This window comes from Geotrypetes seraphini, chromosome 7 (assembly GCF_902459505.1).
Source record: "Geotrypetes seraphini chromosome 7, aGeoSer1.1, whole genome shotgun sequence".
NCBI classification, from domain to species: Eukaryota; Metazoa; Chordata; class Amphibia; order Gymnophiona; family Dermophiidae; genus Geotrypetes; species Geotrypetes seraphini.
The window spans coordinates 19,966,731-19,986,502 of NC_047090.1; the positions used below are offsets into that span (position 1 = coordinate 19,966,731).

Consider the following 19,772-nt stretch of genomic DNA (forward strand, 5'->3'; position numbering starts at 1 on the left):
TAAATTAGGGAAAATAGGATTGCTAAGGAGACAGTTCTGGAAAACTGTAAGACTGGCGATTTAAGTATTTAGTCGAGCCTGCGAGCAGAAGGCCCACAGTATGCATTCACATTTTGGCCCAGATTCTATAAACGACACCTGAAGTTAGGCACCTAGATCAGTGTACTTAGGCAATCTAGGCACCTAACTTAATTTTCTTAATTGGCCTAATTGTTATTTTTAAAAAAGCCAATTAAAAAATGAATTAGCTGGTAGGTGCCCAACTCTGTAGGTGCTTACCACTTTCAGGTAGATAGCTATCAGCTAGAAGGTGTGGTTAGGGTCAGATTCGGAGGGGCATAATTTGTTCTATGTGCCCTCATTTAGGCCAAGAAAACCCTGGCCTAAATGGCAGTTCATCTTTTATTTTATTTTTTATATCTTTATTCATTTTGAAGCCAAAAATAAGTGCAACAATATTATACAATCATATTACACTATAATAGCACCTAAATTCAATCAAAATTGTAATCCATGACAAATACATATTTCACCTCCCCATCTTCATATTCAAAAATTGCACTCAAATTAAAAATTAAAAATATTTTCCAGCCCCCCCACCTACCCACCCTGGACGTACATGATCAAGGGCCAAATTCAACAATCACTCTTTGCAAAATTTTGTCAATGGCTCCCAAATATCCAGAAACTTCTTATAATGCCCCTGTTGTATAGCCATAATACGTTCTATTATAAAGACGTGACACAGAGACTCCCACCAAAATGGCAGTTCATCTAAAGATTCAACGCCTACAGGTGTCTGACTGCCGCTAGGTGTGGTTCTATAAAAGGCACCTAGTATATGATTGCCAATTCTGCTCAACAGTGCCTAGCAGTTATATGCCATTTATAGAATCAGGGCCTTCATACTGTAAGTATGACTGCAGAGCCTAGTTTAAATTACTTCACTGATAAAATAGTCATTCAAGATAATTATATGTTAGATTTTTAGGAGCCCCACAATGTGATGGATTGAACCTTGCTTTAGTTACTGAGATCCTGCAGACGTGTAAGAGATGTAAATAGTTTTTTAGGCCCAGTGGTTTAGTGGTAGAGCTGCAGGCTGCTATCAAATTTGAGCTTTTTCCAAAATTAAAAAAAAAGAAAAGAAATTTGAGCTTTTTCCGAAGCCAGATTCTGCTCCTTAAGCTGGCCAAGGATGGGGATGCTGCAAAACCAATATCCTAAGCTCTTGGAAAGGAAGGAAAGAAGTCCCAGCTATCATTCAGCAACCCACCCTTGCTGGTCAGACTGGGTGCATACCTGCTAGATTCTGAAGGGAACCATGATCTGTGACACATAGATTTTCTATGATGACTGACTGTGACAAATTTAGAGTTTAAAAATATGAACAAAAGTAGTTGTGACTAGAGGCTCATAGTAGAGAATGACATGGGGACAAATTTTTTCCCATCCCTGCAGAAACTCCATTTTCCTGTTCCGTCCCTGCGAGTTTTGTCCTTGTCCCTGCCCCATTCCTGTAAGCTCTGCCTTAAACGCCTCGAACACTTTTGATTTTAAAGTGTTTGAAGCTTGTACAGATGAGGATAGAGCTTGTAGGAGCGGGGCAGGGACAGGAAAACAACTCGACAGGATGGGAAAATGAGTTCCTGCAGGGAAAGGGAAAAATTTGTCCCCGTGTCATTCTCTAGCTTAAAGTATGTATCTCAGTGAAGGCAAGCTTTCATTTTAACTAGTTCCCAAATGAGTAATTAGAAACTGCAAAGGCAAAATTATCATTTTTAATTAATTCCCCTCAAGCCATCCCTCCTCCCCCCAAACTCCCCCCCCAAAAAAAAAACAACAAAAAACTTACATTTTGTCACAGGGTGCCTTTATCTTCTCTTTTAAAATGAAGTTGAGTGCTTTAGTGATATGAAGTTTTTTGATATATCTGGCTAGTATACAAATCTGTTATTTTTACAAGGAAATATCACTGAATCATCTAAGGTGAAACTGTTAGTTCACCCTTTCTCCCTTGTATCCAAAGGAAAGTGTAACGTTTGTTTTCAGACCCTCAGAGACGCCACCAGAAGATCACATTATCATATCCTCTGGCTTTACGCACCTGATCCTCATCTGGTCAATATATAGTGTGTATCCATCTCTAATTTTTATCTATTTTTGACTTTTTTTAATTTTAGTTCATTCTAAAACAATAAATAGTTTTAAAGAATATTGTTATGTAGATTAAATACTTAGCTTCACTGGTGGTTGTTGGTTAGCAAGGGATTAAAGAGCCAACATGTTTCACCCGTAGAGGGGGTTTCTTCAGGGCTACTATCCCTTTTTAGTACCAATTCTTTATCCACGATATGACCACCTAATCTGAGTCTGTTAAAAGACTATTTATTGTTTTAGAATGAACTAAAATTAAAAAAAGTCAAAAATAGATAAAAATTTGAGATGGACACACACTATATATTGACCCGATGAGGATCAGGTGCATAAAGCCAGAGGATATGATAATGTGATCTTCTGGTGGCGTCTCTGAGGGTCTGAAAACAAACGTTACACTTTCCTTTGGATACAAGGGAGAAAGGGTGAACTAACAGTTTCACCTTAGATGATTCAATGATTTAGTGATATGAAGTGCATATATTAAGGAAACTGTCATTCTTAATGCATGTGTTTAGAAACTTTACTGCATGAGAAGTTTTATGTTTCATTTCTATATCTATTTAAGTTGCTTTTTGGGTTGTTTTTTTTTTAAACAGATTTGTGAAAGAAAAAAGACCAACCATCTCTCCCAACTTCAATTTTCTGGGCCAGCTTCTGGATTTTGAAAAGAGAATCAAGACCCAGGCAGGGCAAACTGTGCCAATCAGCAAGCTGAAACTTCTTCACTTAGAAAAAGCTAGTGAACATGGGACTGTCCCAGAGTGCAGGCAAAGCAGTAGCTCATCTATAAATTTGCTTTGTGCGAACTCTACCTCTGAGACTATAGAGCAGAAGTCTGTGTTCTCTGTAGGCCTCCCATTCACAACCCATCCAACATCTCTTGAAGAGTCTCAGTTACTCCAAGACTTCAATGGACTCCATATGTCCTCAGGTGAAAGGCTAGAAGACAACAGTAGGCTTAAACGCTCTTTTTCTTTGGATATCAAATCTATACCTTATTCTACAAGCAACCATTATGTGACAGGTTTAACTTCCTCAGAGGACAATTTTGAGTTCTATAAGTCTACCACTGCTGTAGAGAACAGTAATAAGTTATGTCAGTTCTCCCCAGTTCAGGAAGTTTCAGAGCAGTCACCAGAACCCAGTCCTGATAAAGAGGAAGCAAGTGCTCCTGAGAAGCCTCTAAGTTCTTGTCAAACAGATAAGAAAAGCAGTCGGCAGCACATGGGAAGAAGCAGCAACCCAACGCAGAGGCCATTGTTATACCCACTTCATCGGAGTGGAAGTATGGAAGATAACTATAAAACCAACTTTGTATTTGGGCTTTCCTCCAGCCAGCAGCATTTGGCTAAGTCTACTGCAGGTATGGGCTTGAAGGGCTGGCACTCGGACATTTTAGCTCCTCAAACATCAGCTGCCTCCCTGACAAATGGCTGGTACTTCACCACCGATTCCTCAAATTTCTATTCTGCATCAGCCGTTTATGGAAGTAATGCCACTTACTCTGCTTACAGCTGTAGTCAGCTGCCTACTGGTTGTGACTTGACTTGCGCTGTGCGCAGGAGACAGAAGGCTAGTGACAGAGGTGATTCCAGGCGCAGCTGGCATGAAGAAAGTTCTTTTGAAAAGCAGTTTAAGCGAAGAAGCTGCCAAATGGAATTTGGAGAGAGCATGTCAGAAGGAAGGTCTCGAGAGGAACTGGGCAAAGTGGGTAGTCAGTCCAGCTTTTCTGGAAGTATGGAAATCATTGAAGTATCCTGAGAAATATTAAAATGAACGGAGCTTAAGAAATGAAGCGCTGTTCCTGTTTTTAAGAACACTTCCCAGTAAATCTGAAATAATGATTCTGATACTTTTTGCTAACATGATTTCATTGGAAAATTAATGGAGATTGGTCAACAGTATTTTGTACTGTAGTAGCTGCACTGGGGAGACAAAAGTTGCTTTTCACCCTCCAGGTGGAAGAACATATTTCACAAATACTCTCCTTACTAGATGAAGCAATTCTATGCGATAACATTGCACATCACTTTACATTATTCTCAGCTGGTGTGAAGGAAAGTTTCTAGATGCCAGAGCACACAGTTTCTTAATGCAATTTTAGATGTATTACTTCACCAGACCAGTCATCGCATGATTCTTCACTGCACCTTCACCCTGAGACTGAGCCAGTGCCTAAGGGAGAGGTGGGAAGAACACTTAGTTCGACAGTGAATTTATAAAACAATTGCCCCCACAATGACACATACTGGTGGGATCCTGAAGACAAAATCTCTTGGTATTGTAAATAATAAACTGTTGATTGAAAGGACAGGTTTAGGTGAGTTGCCAGAACTGGTTAGAGCAAAATATAAAACAGTACCTCAAAACATAAAGGTAGTGCTTTTATGGCTACAGTTGGTTTGTTTTTTTTCTCAACAGCCAATGTGATTAGGTAGTCAGCTAGTCCACTCTTATCAAGTCTGAATGAAGCTGTCTACGCACAAGATTTCAGCTTTCATACAAGAAGGAGCATTGTCTTTTTGCTTTGTTTGCTTTTTTTTTAAAAACAACACAGGCCTAGTCCACAATTATCATTTTAATTTTTGCGCTAGGAATGGATCCTTTGTGCAGATCTACTAGGTTCTTCCTCCCTACCTGAACCCTGAAGCATGACATTTTGTTTTCTTCCTTACCACCTTGGCTGAGGAAAAATGGAAGACCATAGGCCTCTGCCTTATGACAGAGGCTTTATAAAGCTGTGCAGTCCATACCTATCCCTCTCTGTCTCCCCTGTCCATAGTTGAGAGAAGACTAGAAATCATGATGACTATAAGTGAAATTGGCATGATACATCAGACCTCATCTGGTTGAGTGGTAGACAACATTGTGAAACTCTCAATGCATAGCTGTTTGAATCATTCTAAGTTATTTACTTGTATAAGGATAATTATGGATCTGTTCAGATATGCCTGGTTTGCCTTCTAGTAAAAACCGATAAACTACTATGTACTAGAGTCTTAAAATGTTGCCTGCTCAAGGAGTGAGAACTTTTAGGTTGTTCCCTAAGCTAGGCCAGGCTTAATTGACCAAAAAGCTACTTGGAAGCTTTTTAACATGTTCTGCTCCTTACACCTCATAGTGATATTCTGGTTTCAGTTATTTAATTATTGATTATTGCTCTTGTTTTTTGCCTTTTCGGGAGCTATGTCATTTTCTTCTTCACACTGTTACTAGAAATTCTGTAATTTTTTTTTAAAAATTTTAATTTAATAATTTATATTTTGTGTATCCTACAATTCTAGGCGGATTACAAATTATTCAGGTACTCAAACATTATTCCCTAACTGTCCTGGAGGGCTCCCGCTCTTTCTAATGTACCTGAGGCAATGGGGATTAAGTGACTTGGCCGGAGCAGTGCAGGATTTGAACCCACAGCCTCAGGGTGCCAAGGCTGTAACTCTAACCATTGCATCACACACTCCCTCAAGAATTAACATCATGTCCTTAGAATTTTGTTTTATATTTTCCTATAATTTCTGAAACTTTAGCATGGGCAATTCGGGTCTTTATCTGCCATCATCTACTATGTTACTATGAGGGAGAATGTCCAGACTATAAAAACTGCTACAACAACTTGCTGTTGAAATAGAACTGCAGCAGAACATTTTTGGTCATTAGAAATTTGTATTCATCCGTTTTGTAGAATGAGTAGTACTATATTAAATCCTCTGCATCTGATTAACATACAATATCCTTCATATGCAGTTTCCAGTTTACAGGGAAGAGAGGAGTTAGAGCAGTGGTCTCAAACTCACGGCCCAGGGGCCACATGCGGCCCGCCAGGTACCATTTTGAGGCGCTCGGTATGTTTATCATAATCGCAAAAGTAAAATAAAACAGTTTCTCGATCCTATGTCTCTTTAGCTAATATGACTATATTAGCTAATATATTAGTCTAATATGACTATATTATTATTAAGACTTAGCCAAAAGGAAAGATTTATAAACTGGAAAGAGTTTTACCTCATGCAAAATTGTCATTTCTTTAATGAGACATTAACTATTTTTGTTCTGAGGCCCTCCAAGTGCCTATGAATCCAAAATGTGGCTCTGCAAAGAGTTTGAGACCACCGAGATAGAGCCTTTATTTTCTCCCTTGGTGTAGTTAAGGTCCTCCACAATGATGTGCTAGAAAGGAATATTGAAAGCTTTTAGGAGACCCCTATTAAATTATTTTATGAAAGCAGATTAACTGAGTTCTTCCTATGAAGTTGGCAGTACATTATTAGTCTCATAGCAGTACTCTGGCCCAGATTCTGTAAACGGAGCCTAGCACTTAACTTAATTGTTCAGTTAGGCTTAATTGGCACAGTTAATTGAAAAACATCATTGAAAACTATTAAATTTTTTTTTTTTTTTAATTAGCTGGTAGGTGCCTACCACTTCAAGGTAGGCGTCTACTCCAAGGCACCTACTAGAAAGTAGGCAGTGTTAGGGGTGCAGTTTGGGCGTGGCTTGACTTAGGCAGTGGTAGGTGCCTAACAGGTACACTCATTTAGGCCAGGAAACCCCTGGCACAAATGGGAGTGCACCTAAAGTTTTCAGTGCCTACCAGTGCTTAAGTCTGCTTAGGTGTTGCTAGGCGTGATTCTATAAATAAGCGCTTAGCAAATGTTTGACAATTGCACTGCTTCTGGGTACATATGTTATTTTTGTAAAAATGTTTGAGCAGCACTGAACAGGAGAGATTAGGGGAGGTAGCCCCCCACACACACACCCCTACCTACCTCCCCAAAATTTGTTTTACTGCCAAATGATTGTGACCTCTCTACTAAATTAGGAGCTTTTAGGTCTTCAGGCTTCCAAAATGGTGCACACAAACATCTATGTTGACACTTAAACACCTGTTCTGAAATATCAATTTGTGCATGTACATGCCGACACTTAGACATGTATGTTGATGAGTTACCACTGATGTTTATATATGTTAAATGGTTGCTCCTGCTGAATATAACCAGTGCATGCATGTGCATTCCTGCTTGTATTTTAGAAGAGGCATATGGCATAATGGCATATTCTTTTCTAAAATATTACTAGAATGGTGCCCGCCTGACCTGGACATCTCGATCCCAATTTCTGTGCTCTATCTAAAATGTTTGCATTTTGTTTATGTATGAAACTACATCCCTATGTATGTTTATTTCATAATTTCACTTATTCAGAATGGATAATAAGCTGATTTGCATGATTTGTCAGCTTATATCATTAAGGGGAGGTAGTTATCAAGTTACATTAGGGCGCTTAAGTTGCATTATTTACCTCTTAACACCTGTTAAATGAGGATACTAATGAGACTTACCGGTAAATGACCATATTGATAACTAAGTCACCATGGGTGTGGGTGTGATAGGCATGTGGGTGTGGGATAGACATCTGGGAAAACCAGGACATGTCCTCTTTTTGGAGGACTGTTTGGGTGACTGGATGGAAAAAACAGCTGCTTGGGTTTTTGAAGAGCACTGAGCTTGCGGCTGCATATGGAATGCCTCTGAGCATGCGCGGATATGACGCAATGGCATCACGTCACATTCGCACATGCTCGGAGGCCTTCCAGTTGCGGCCCTAAGTTCGAGGAAAGAGAGGAGAAGAGGTTTGGGGAGGAGTGGGGTGGAATGGGCCTGGGGCGGGGCCACGTGTCCGTTTTTTGGCTCCATGAAATCTGGTAGCTCTAGGTTTGATGGGGGATGTGTGTGCTATTGCTGTCTGCGGAGGGCTTGTGATCAGGGGAGAGTGTGGGTGCTGGATGATCAGTATCATGGCCTCTTTTAAGATGTGGCTCACAACGTGGTGACTTGATGCTCCCAGGTTGATGAACAAATATATGCAAGGTGGCTTGCTGGCAGCATTAGTCCTTTACCACAGGAGTCAGCAACCTGTAGCACATTGATACATAGATTGGTATCTTCCATGGTAAACTGAGGTGTGGTAAAAGCTCACTTTTTACTGTACGTTGATAACCCCCTCCCCCCATGACTTTTCCACCAGTTTTATGAACAACTCTGCAAATGCAAAATTTCATATATTTAAAATTTAAAAGTAAGGCAATTCTATAACTTGGCACCAAGATGGCTACAATGGGACTGCGTAATGGCAATTCTGTAATGGCTTCAGGGAATGCCTAAGCTGTTAGATTACTGGCACAAAGGTGTGTTGGCCTGTCATAATATAGGTACGCCTACTTAAGATGGCCAATAACTGGTGTAGGTTGGTGCATCTAAGTGCACCATGTAACACATGCAACTGATAGTATTCTATAAGTTGCATGTTACTTGGAAACATGTCCGTGGCCTCCCACATATATACTCCCCATCCCCACCCCTTGTAGGTGCATGCTAAGGAACTTTGGTGCATATGTTATAGAATATAGCCTTGCACTTAACCCACATTACTGCCAGTTTTGGCATCTCTAATCCACATAAGTGATGTTATTCTATATCTTATGCACACACTTGCCCCTGAATTCTGCATAGGTCATGGATCCAGATCTACATGTAAACTAATTAGTCAATTAGGTGCTATATTAGTCAATTATATCAATTAACAAGCACTTTGCAATATTGTAATATTAGATCTGCACTACACCCTTTGAGCTAGATTCACAAAACAAACCGATCATGTACCGATCGGTTTGCGACCCCTTTGCGAGCAGATTTCTCTCTGGCCCAATTCACTAACCTCTTCTGCGATCCGCTTCCAATCCATGCATGCAAATGAGGGGAAACACATGCAAAGCAGACAGGGACGCGATTCACCAACAAAATTTTTAAAACCAACTGGGCTGGCCGATCAACACAAGAAGCAACTGCTGGGGACCAGACGCAAACGTCTTTCTGACTCTCCAGCTCCATTGAAGCCCTGCTCTCTGCTGCCCCAAATCTTTCCTGCCTGCCGCTCCAATGCTCTTCCCCAATCTCCCCTGCCTGCTCTGCCCCGAATCACTACCCTGCTCTTCCCCGATCTCTCCTGCCTGTTCTGCCCCGAATCTCCGCCCTGCTCTCTCCCGAATCACCGACCTGCTCGTCCCCGGATCTCTCATGCCTGCCACCCCGAATCTCTCCTGCCCTTCCCCACATTGCGAGCCCATGGTTTTAACTCACGAGTTTAAAGCGGGTTAAATCCACGGGCTCACTGTGCTAAAAAAAGTAAAAAGTTAAGAAAAAAAGAAAAGTCACAGCTCGGACGGGCATGCGCAAACCATGGTCTGCGCATGCGTCGGGATCGCACACCAGCGATCTGTGCCGGCAGATGGGGGCGTTCCTCCGATCGCCCCCATCTGCATATTGGAAGTTGCAGAATCCATCGGACCTGCCTGGATCGGACACAGATCGGGCAGGTTCGTGAATCTAGCCCTTTGTGTGCTTAAATTTCATAGCATGCAGCTCCAAAGGGGGTGTGGCAATGGGAGGGGCATGGCTGGGTCAGGGCATTCCCAGAAATTAGTTGTGATGTTATAAAATACCTAATTTGTGCACTTAACTTCCATGAGTCGAACGCCAGCATTTACACAAGCGTTTGGCAGGTGTAAGTGCTCATGCCCACACTTAGGGTCAAAAAATGTAGACTAAACTAGCATTCTGTAAAAGGTGCTCCACACAGAGCCTAACTTAGGGTACCATTTATTGAATCTAGCACTTGGCACATATTAGCTTTTGAGATCCACAAACTAGAATTTATGCGCACCACTTCATAGAATACGCTTAAAAAGTTGTGCGCATAAATTCTAATCATTCTAGGACAAACAGGCGCCATATTCTGACATATGGGTAACATCATCCACAGAGCCTGTATGGACAGTGCAAAAGTATACTGTAAAAGACTGAAAAGTCTCAAGACCGTCCATACCATGGATACGCTGGTGCCTTCCTGCTCAGTGTTGGCTCATGGGACCATCATTTCTCACTTTTCTGTGGAGCTAAGAAGCTGTATTTTTTCCAGCGTTTCAAATTCTTCCTTGTAGTGCTATCCCATTCATTTTGTATCTTATTTCATTTTCTTTTTCCTTGATTTTGGTAAATCTTTTCAAATTTTTACCGATTTTTTTATTTTTATTTTTTATTTGGGGCCTTTGGACACACCTCAGCCTGTTTTCAAGCCAGGAGCATTGACCCTTTTTTCAATATTAAATCTACTCGACCTACCCAGACAATTAAGTCCTTTGATTTTGCATCAGCGGTTTCCCCTCAGTCCAAGGCTTCCAGTAGCTGCAAGCAGTGCACTCGGTGCAACAGGACCATTTCGGTTACTGACCCACACAACTGGTGTATCCAGTGCCTAGTTCCTCAACACTGGCCTGATTCTTGCCTGTTCTGCTCTAAACTGAAGAAGTTACTTAAGGGTTATCAGCTCAGGCATCGACATCTCGTTCAACATCTGCATCATCGGTGTTGCCTCCATCGGGGGAATCAGAAGCATAAACGCTCCTCCCCATCCAAGCATATTTTGCCATCCTCCCAAGCGTCTACATAATCAGCACATTCCAAGCATCAATGCACCAAAGCAAAATCACCATCTCTTCAAGTGTTGTCACCTTTGAGGCCTTGTCATCAAGATCAAAGCCTTGGCATCTGATGTATCCTGCACTATCTGTACCAATGACTACCAAGGTACCAGTGCCATCCTTACAGGACCAAATATGAGAGTTGATTCAGAGGGAGTTGACTGGTATGTTACAGTCCCATGCGGTGCAAGTACCTGCCACAATGCATCCAGTGCTAAATATCTAGTGCCAACCCAGTCCAAGCAATGCTCAGAGGTATCATCCAAAGCTAGATCTCGCACTCTGTCACTGGCGCTCTAGGTCCAGGAGAGCTGCATCATCGAGGCATCACAGTTCCTCATCTCAATCCAGACACTCATCAGATAGACATTACAGAACATCTCAGTGACTCTCGATGTTCTCCTTGACATCATACTTGATACTCTCATGAACACTCACCTCAACGCATGCCTTGACACTCAACTCGATGTCATTCTCGACAAGCTCATCACTAAGACAACATATCGAGGACTAAGACTCAACTTTATCTCGCCATTCCTGTTCTGACTCCTGACCTCTCTGCTGAAGAATCTTATAGAATTCCATTAGATTCATCTTTACCTCCTCCTCACAGAAGGTCACTTCCTGAGAGTCTCTCCTTCACATAATTCATTAGGCAGATGGGACAATCTCTGCCAATAAAGACAGAATCGGAGTCAGAGTCTGAGCCTAGAGCAGAACTCTTTGATGCTGTAGACTACAAAGAGCCACTAAAACGTTGTTTAAAACTTCCTTTCCACAATTTAATGAAGGATGGTATGTTTAAGAACTGGGAAGCACCCCTTCTAGTTCCATTGGCCCCAAGTTGGACACTTTGTATAGCGTCCAATCCTGCCCAACTATAGCACCAGTCTCTTCTCGTAGAATCAGCACTGAAGAAGGCCAGCACTCCTCCTGGCAAAGAGGGTAGAACCCTAGATAAATAAGGGTGTATGTTTTTCAAAATACAGTACTATGTTGGCCAGTAGAATCCTGTTATAATTTTTACATGACATTTTACATGAAGTCTCTGGTTCAAAGTTATCACATGAGCAATATATTCCTGAGGACCAACTGAATACTTTTCAACATCTGTCCAATAATCTTTTAGATACAAGAAAATGCATGGTACACTCTGTCTTTGATGTCACCTCACAAGCATCAGCAGTTTCCATTGCTATGAGAAGATAAGCATGGCTACGGGTGTCTGACCTAGATGCTAATGTTCAACAGCGTTTAGCCAATATACCATGTCTGGGAGATGAATTATTTGGGGATAAGATTGAAGAATCCAACCAAAAAATAAAGAAGCATGATGACATGATGGCTATATTATCATCTTCAAAGTCTTTGAAACCTCAACCTTCCAATCGTTTTTATAATCCTAAATTTTCTTGTTTTCCCAAACACAGGTATGTACCACCATCTGTCTTCTACAGCTTCTCCATAGAGACACCCAAGACAACAAAAGCCACAGAAATCCCAGACCCAAACTCAACAAAAATCTCAGCAGTCTTTTTGACTTCATCCAAGAGAACCTAGCCAGCATCATACAGCCTATTCCTCAAACTCTCACTCACTTCTACCAATGTTGGGTCCTCCAAGTAGTGAGATAGTTATGCCCTTCGTCTACATAAAAGACCTTCAAACCATCCTCCAAGAATGCCTTCTTTCACCTCCCATCAGATCACCCTCCTTAACCAGGATCTCTCAGCCCTCCACCAGCTCAGTGCCATTGAACAAGTGCCTCTGCAGGAGAGAGGCTGAGGGTTCTACTCAAGGTATTTCCTTGTACCAAAAAAGACCAGAGGTCTCCATCCAATTCTGGACCTCTGTGCGCTCAACAAATACTTAGTGAAGGAAAAAAATTGAATGCTCTCCCTGGGAACCCTTTTACCTCTGTTAGAGAAGAATGACTGGCTCTGCTCTCTAGATCTCAAAGAAACCTACACACATATTCCCATCCTTCCTGCCCATTGGAAATATCTTCACTTTCGAGTGGGAACACACCACTTCCAGTACAAAGTATAACCATTTGGACTGGCTTCTGCACCCAGAGTATTCATGAAATGCTTAGTCGTAGTGGCTGCAACCCTTTGCTCTTGTGCTTTCCATGTGTTCCCTAATCTAGATGACTAGTTGATCAAAGCCCCAAAACCTCATCAAGCTCATCATGCCATGAATACAACAATTAAGTTGTTAGAACTTCTAGGATTTGCAATCAATTATCAGAAATCCCATCTACAGACTTCTCAAAATCCAGAGTTCATTGAGGCACTTCTAGACACTACTCAAACTTTGTGCCTTTCTACCATAGCAGAGACTTGACAGTCTGATTCATATCTACCAGAAGGTCTCCTTTCTTCTGTAAAGTAGCCACCTGGTCCTCAATTCATACATTCACATCCCACTATTGCTTGGACAATCATTCCAGAAGGGCTAGTCAGTTCAGCCAAGAAAGGATAGTCGGTTCGGCCAAGCAGTTCTACAGAATTTATTTTCCATTTAGATGCCAACTTCAACCCTTTTGATCTAACCAGGCTCACAATCATGATCCTGGCAGCTAGGGAGTCCCACAGGTGAGAATATGCTTCTTGTTCTGTTCTAGGATAGAGCATAGTTACTTGCCTGTAACAGTTGTTATCTGAGCTCTAGTTGGCTTCTTAGCTTTTTTACTGAACTGATGGTCCCATGAGCTGATGTCTGGCAGGAAGGCACCGGTGTGTGCGCAGTATGGGCAGTCTTGAGACTTTTCAGGCTTTTAAAATAACAGTACACTTTTGCAATGTCCTTACAAGGCTCCATGGATGCCCACATGTGAGACTATCTGCCTGCTGTCTTCGGATAACACCTGTTACAAGTAACTGTGCTTTAGTGCCAATAATTGCTTGTTAATTGGCAATTATCCGTGCAGATTGGCTTATTAACTAAGTTGTGCAAGCAAATCAGAATATGCACAGATTTGCACACTCAACTTTAGTATTCTATTCTTATTTATTTATATTCCACACTATTCTCACAATAGATACTAGGCAGATAACAATTTAAAAAATAGTGTCCATACAAAATTATTCATTATTAAACTTGGGATTTTCCATTTTTTAACATTGCATTTGCAAAGCTGTTCACAGCTTTGATATTAGCCTTTAAAATGCTGCCTCAGCAGTGCTCCAAGAAACAAAATCCTAAGTTCAGGTTGGCTTAGCAGTGCAGAGCATTAGTTACCACCCTATAGGGCTCAATTGTTGTTTGTGTGTGTGTGCACATGTCTTAAGTATGCCAGATATGAAGGAATTTGGGAAAGAATTGGATTTCACATTTTATGAAATCAGATATTCTTGCACTGTATACTATGTTTAATACTGCAATACGTAAGGGCAGACAAAGCTGAAAGAGCAAGCTGTTAGAAGAAATACTGAATGCTGTTCCTCCTGGCCTTTTCCCATATTTACCTTTATTTTCTCCTACATCACATCCCTTGAGGTCATTACCAACTTGTGGGGCCAAGACATATAAGCAGGACAAAAGATTAAGCCCCCAGTGGGAAAGCTCTCTGCAGAAAAATATGCAAAGGTATTTCTGTGGCTGTACTAAAAACCAAGATCAAAATGCGTGTGTAAGAACAAGCAGCACTTTATCAATTTAGCACAAAAAGGGTAAAGGAGAGTGAAATGATATTGCATTAATTTGAAAAGTATGGTCTTCAGTGTTTTGGAGTGTGTGATTTTTAGCAATCTATCCATTAATTGTTTACCCTCTGAGCAGGGAAGTTAGTATATGTTAAGCTTATGGATCAGATTTGTTTTATTGAATTGTATTAATGAAGGTAGAAGCAACTTTTTTTCTGTAATTCATTCTCCCTTCATATCCTTGGCTTTGGCCAATCTGATTATCGGTGTTTTATACTTTGAAAAGTGTAGTTAATTAAAAAACAAGTAATATAATTTAAGAAAAAAGAAAGAAATACATATCTCAGGCCATCACAAGCAAACAGCAGCCATCGGTTTTCTTGTGATCCTGTCTTCTGCTGAGCACAGCCAGGCTGCTGTGTCAGCTATGAGGCTGTCACTGTACTGCTGAAATTATCTATTTAGAAGCACAGGCTGCTTTAAAAAAATCAATAAAAAAATGGATGCATATAAATAGCTGAAAAGTGTTGAATCAGAAAATATTTTTAAGTCCTTTTAGTTCTAATTCAACCGCGAGGCTTCTTTTTTTTATTGTAAGAGTAGCTAATTGATGACTCAAATCTCAGGTTTTATGATGGGGAGACATAGGTTATTGGTTGTTTTGTTTTTTGTTTTTTTTTTATTTCTTGTTTTGGCTAGGATGTAAGTTAAAATCCTGTTTGTAGATTGTTTAAATTAGAATTGAGAGAAAGTGGTAAAGTTTGCATAACTTGATTTGACAGTTTATGGAAAAACACCCTGAGACAGAGCAGTATCTGGACTGGTATTTATACTGTGTGATTGCATGTATGTTTGTAAGGCAGGCAGAGGAAGGACAGGTTTGCTCGTAGGACCCAAAGGTGCCACAATACAAGTATGCAAGAAATATGAATAAAAGTGAGGCAATATAAACCATCTATAACTTCAATATAAGCTCTTCTATTAGGTCATCAGATGCGCCTTCCATATTTTGATCACTTTTAACCAACAGAAATATGTACACCACTTAGGCAATGATTTCACAAGTTTAATCGTTACTTAGCACTAATCCAATTTTATGAGCTTTTTGGGCCTGATTCTCTAAAAGTGCGTCCCGATTTTAGGCAGCTGTAGGCGTCCTACAGCTGTCTAATCAGCCAATCGGGATGCACGTTTTTTTAAAAAAATGCTCCCCAGGCAGGCCGCCTATATTGAAGGCGAGGCCCGCAAGACACCTAGGCCCTGATTCTGTATAGGACCCTCGGGAGAGGTGTCCTATTCAGAATCGGCCTATACTAAACCCCGATTCTGTAACCGGCGTCCATGTTACAGACGCGGGTTAGAGAAACGGGTTAGATTAGACACGGCCCGCTACACTTATCGCGGCAAGGGATCTCTCTGCCGCTATAAGTATAGCGGGCCGCAGCCCCCTGACCAGGAGGGTGCCCAAACCCTCTGCCCGAAGACGCACTCCCCCACACACACTACCGACCGCCCCCCCCGACACTACCGACCGCCCCCCCCCCCCGACATTACCGATCTCCCCCCCGACAATATCTTTCGCTGGCAGAAGGGTGTCCAATCCCTCCTGCCCGAAGACGCACCCCCCCCCGGCGCTAACAACCCCCAAACCTCCACTCCACCAAACCTGTTCTTAGATGGGTCTTGCACGTCTTGAGCCGGCAGGCACGCCTCGTCGAAATGAAGTGGGCCCGCCCCTTCCGGCCCATCCCGCCGAAGCCTAAGGCCTGATTGGCCCAGGCTCTAGAAGCCTGGACCAATCAGGCCTTGGGCATAGCGGGTCCGCCCATCCCCCCTAAGTCTAAGGTCTGATTGGCCAATCAGGCCTTAGATTAAGTCTAAGGTCTGTTTGGCCAATCAGGCCTTAGATTAAGTGGGGATGGGCGGACCCGCTATGCCTAAGGCCTGATTGGTCCAGGCTTCTAGAGCCTGGGCCAATCAGGCCTTAGGCTTCGGCGGGATGGGCCGGGAAGGGGCGGGCCCGCTTCATTTCGACGAGGCGTGCCTGCCGGCTCAAGACGTGCAAGACCCATCTAAGAACAGGTTTGGTGGAGTGGAGGTTTGGGGGTTGTTAGCGCCGGGGGGGGGGGGTGCGTCTTCGGGCAGGAGGGATTGGGCACCCTCCTGCCAGCTATCGATATTGTCGGGGGGGGGGATCAGTAATGTCGGGGGGGGGGGTCGGTAGTGTTGGGGGGGGTGCGTCTTCGGGCAGAGAGTTTGGGCACCCTCCTGGTCAGGGGGCCGCGGCCCGCTATACTTATAGCGGCAGAGAGATCCCTTGCCGCGATAAGTATAGCGGCCGCATCTACTTACAATGTAGGACAGCATTTTGCTGGCCTACATTTTAAGCTTCTCCTCTACTAGGGAGACGCGTAGGGCCGCCTAGGTTCAGCCTAAGGCCCGCCTAAGGCCCTTAGACGAGCTTAGGCATCTTGCGGGTCTCCCTAGGCTCCCGGAGGCGCCTTCAGGCTTGCCTGGGGAGCATTTTTTTTTTTTTAAAACGTGCATCCCGATTGGCGGATTAGACAGCTGTAGGATGCCTACAGCTGCCTAAAATCGGGATGCACTTTGGAGAATCAGGGCCTTTGTGTATATGCTTTGTTTATATGCTTTATTCATACATTTTATTTATGCATTTTATTTAAATACTAAATAATTTCAAAAGTTTCCAGTTTTAAATATGCTTAAAAAGTACTTATCTGTGCACGCTATTCTACGATGTCAGCTGGGGATTGTTTTCACCCGACATGTTTTGCCTAATGGCTGTTTCAAGGTTTCAAGGGGACAACCTTGGAATTGCCATTGGGCAAAAAACATGGGTAAAAACAGTCCCCAGTCGACACAGTAGAACAGAGTGCACAAATAAGTGCTTTTTAAGCATATTTAAAACTGGAAACTTTTGAAATTTTTTAGTATTTAAATAAAATGAATAAAGCATACAAACAAATCGCATGAATAAAATGCATAAGTAAAACTGGGTCAATGAGGCCTACTAAATAACAATGAAACATGTGAAATCATTGCCTAAGTTGTGCATATATTTCCATTGGTTAAAAGTGATCAAAATGCGGAAGGCGCATCTGATGACCTAATAGAAAAGCTTATATTAAAGTTATAGATGGTTTATATTGCCTCACTTTCATTCGTATTTGTTGTTTGCTGGAACTGATGAGTGAGCAAAATGCTAATAATTCAAGAGCCGGTTATTGAACATTACAAGTACACTCATAGCTTCAATATTGACTGAGGAGCTCTTTTACTAAGCTGCATGAGGTGCTAACGTGAGCTTAAAGCAGCAAAAAAATGGAGTGCTGCAGGATGCGCTCAAGTGTGGGGCAGAGAGGGGATGTTCTACACTAACATAAGAACATAAGCAGTGCCTCTGCCGGGTCAGACCACAGGTCCATCCCGCCCAGCAGTCCGCTCCCGTGGTGGCCCAAACAGGTCACGAACTGTCTGAATCACCAGAAGGGGCTCCCTGGCCACCTTGGTTTCTCATTTAAGTCCTGTCTTCCTATCGAGGTCCTAACCCTCCGGTCTTGCACATGCACGACCTGGTTTGGTTTCTATACTCATTACCTGGTTAGCTTTCTATACTTGTGTTACATCCCAGCTCCTCCCTCAGTATCCCATGATCCCTTTATCCTTCAGGAATCCATCCAATCCCTGTTTGAATCCCTGTACCGTACTCTGCCTGATCACTTCCTCCGGTAGCGCATTCCAAGTGTCCACGACCCTTTGGGTGAAAAAAAACTTCCTTGCGTTTGTTTTGAACCTATCTCCCTTCAGTTTCTCCGAATGCCCCCTCGTATTTGCTGTCCCCTTCAGTCTGAAGAATCTGTCCCTATCCACCCTCTCTATGCCCCTCATGATCTTGAAGGTCTCTATCATATCTCCCCTGAGCCTCCTCTTTTCCAGAGAGAAGAGCCCCAGCCTATCCAACCTCTCGGCGTATGGGCAGTGTTCCAGCCCTTTTACCAGTTTCGTTGCTCTCCTTTGGACTCTCTCAAGTACCGCCATGTCCTTCTTGAGGTGCGGCGACCAATACTGAACGCAGTATTCCAGATGTGGACGCACCATCGCTCGATACAATGGCATGATGACTTCCCGTGTTCTGGTTGTTATGCCCTTCTTTAGTTCGTCTATATTACCATATGCTAACTGGTTAGCACACAGACAACCCATGAGCCTTTACCTCCTACCAAATGAGTGGCGGTAAGTGCTCACACAGTAATTTGATAAAATTGCTATGTGCTAATGACAACAGTGCATGGCAAAAAACAAACAAACAACTAACCCACTACTATAGGGTACAGAAGGGGGGAATCAGTATTACACACAAATAAACCCAATCTGTAAATCATGTATAAATTAATTTTCCTATAAAGAAATGGACTTTATTCATGATTTACAGATTAAGGTTTTTTTGTGTAATACTAACATTAATGAATGGCCATTAATGCAAAAAAATTAGACATTCCTTCCCAAGGATGGCAACCAGTGTAAAATTATATCTTTTGTACATTACTGGCAAAAGTTTTAAAAGGAAAGTTTAGCTGACCACAGTATCATAAGGAAGAGATGACAAACATTTCACCTGAGGTATTTAAGGCATTCTTTTTAGTAAAAATAGGTCTTAATGCACGCTTATTTGGGTCTTTCCCATGCACTAAGGCCATTGTTACTACAGCTGTAAAAATGCCCTTTTTCAAACTTCTGTTATCTTTGCTTTTGCATTGGAGGATCTACCATCTTGCCACATTAAATTGCATTGTGACCATTTGAAAGAAGTGGGCTGCAGAAGCTGAAATAAGCAAACTACTAGAATCCATACAGAGCTGTTTAATTCTGGTGGCCATGGAGGGGAGCAAGGAAAGGCAGGTGAAAAGCCAATGTGGCATCTCTGTTTCAGATTCTGTAGCCGCCTGCAAGCACATGAGTGCTGGGAAGTATCTTAGAGAAGGATATTTTAAGGTTTGTGCATGTCTGATCATTTGAAAAGAATGTAATCTGGTGGATGGCGGGCTGTGTAAATGGTTTAGAAATGTGTTTTCTTGCCATGTGTTATGCCCATTATTGTATGTTTAATAAGATGAAATAAAATCAGAAATGGTACTTGTTTATTTAGAATGTGTGATGCCCATTTTTTTTTTTTTTTATTTCTCTTCCTCTAGTATGTGTTTTTTTGAATTCTAACATTGTATTTAGGGGAGAATTCATCAAAGGGTACTATGTTAGCAAAGGCTAAACACTAAAGATACCCATTATATTACTATGGGCATCTTGAGCATTTAGCGCATACTGATCAGTACTGCCCTTTGATGAATTCCCCCTTAATGTATCAAATGAGCCACAAGTTTACTTCATGGTACCAACATTTGCTTGAC

The 19,772-nt window shown here is 42.1% G+C and overlaps 2 protein-coding genes across 4 annotated transcripts in view; one reads left to right on the plus strand and one right to left on the minus strand.

Annotated features, from left to right (window-relative positions):
- The window catches only part of DUSP16 (dual specificity phosphatase 16), a 138,697-nt gene extending 133,207 nt beyond the window's left edge, over window positions 1–5,490 (plus strand). For both annotated transcript variants that reach the window (XM_033952204.1, XM_033952203.1), the window contains one exon: window positions 2,757–5,490. In XM_033952204.1, coding sequence (XP_033808095.1) covers window positions 2,757–3,921 — 1,165 coding nt within the window. In that variant the 3' untranslated portion in view covers window positions 3,922–5,490. The remainder of the gene's footprint in view (window positions 1–2,756) is intronic.
- BORCS5 (BLOC-1 related complex subunit 5) overlaps window positions 1–19,772 on the minus strand; it is a 224,355-nt gene that overhangs the window by 218 nt on the left and 204,365 nt on the right. The window contains exon 5 of one of the 2 annotated variants that reach the window (XM_033952210.1): window positions 6,216–6,330. The exons of the other annotated variant lie outside the window; for it this stretch is intronic. Within the exon in view, the coding sequence (XP_033808101.1) occupies window positions 6,232–6,330 (99 nt within the window). The 3' untranslated portion in view covers window positions 6,216–6,231. Of the gene's footprint in view, window positions 1–6,215; window positions 6,331–19,772 lie in introns of those variants that run through there. 2 annotated transcript variants of the gene reach the window in all.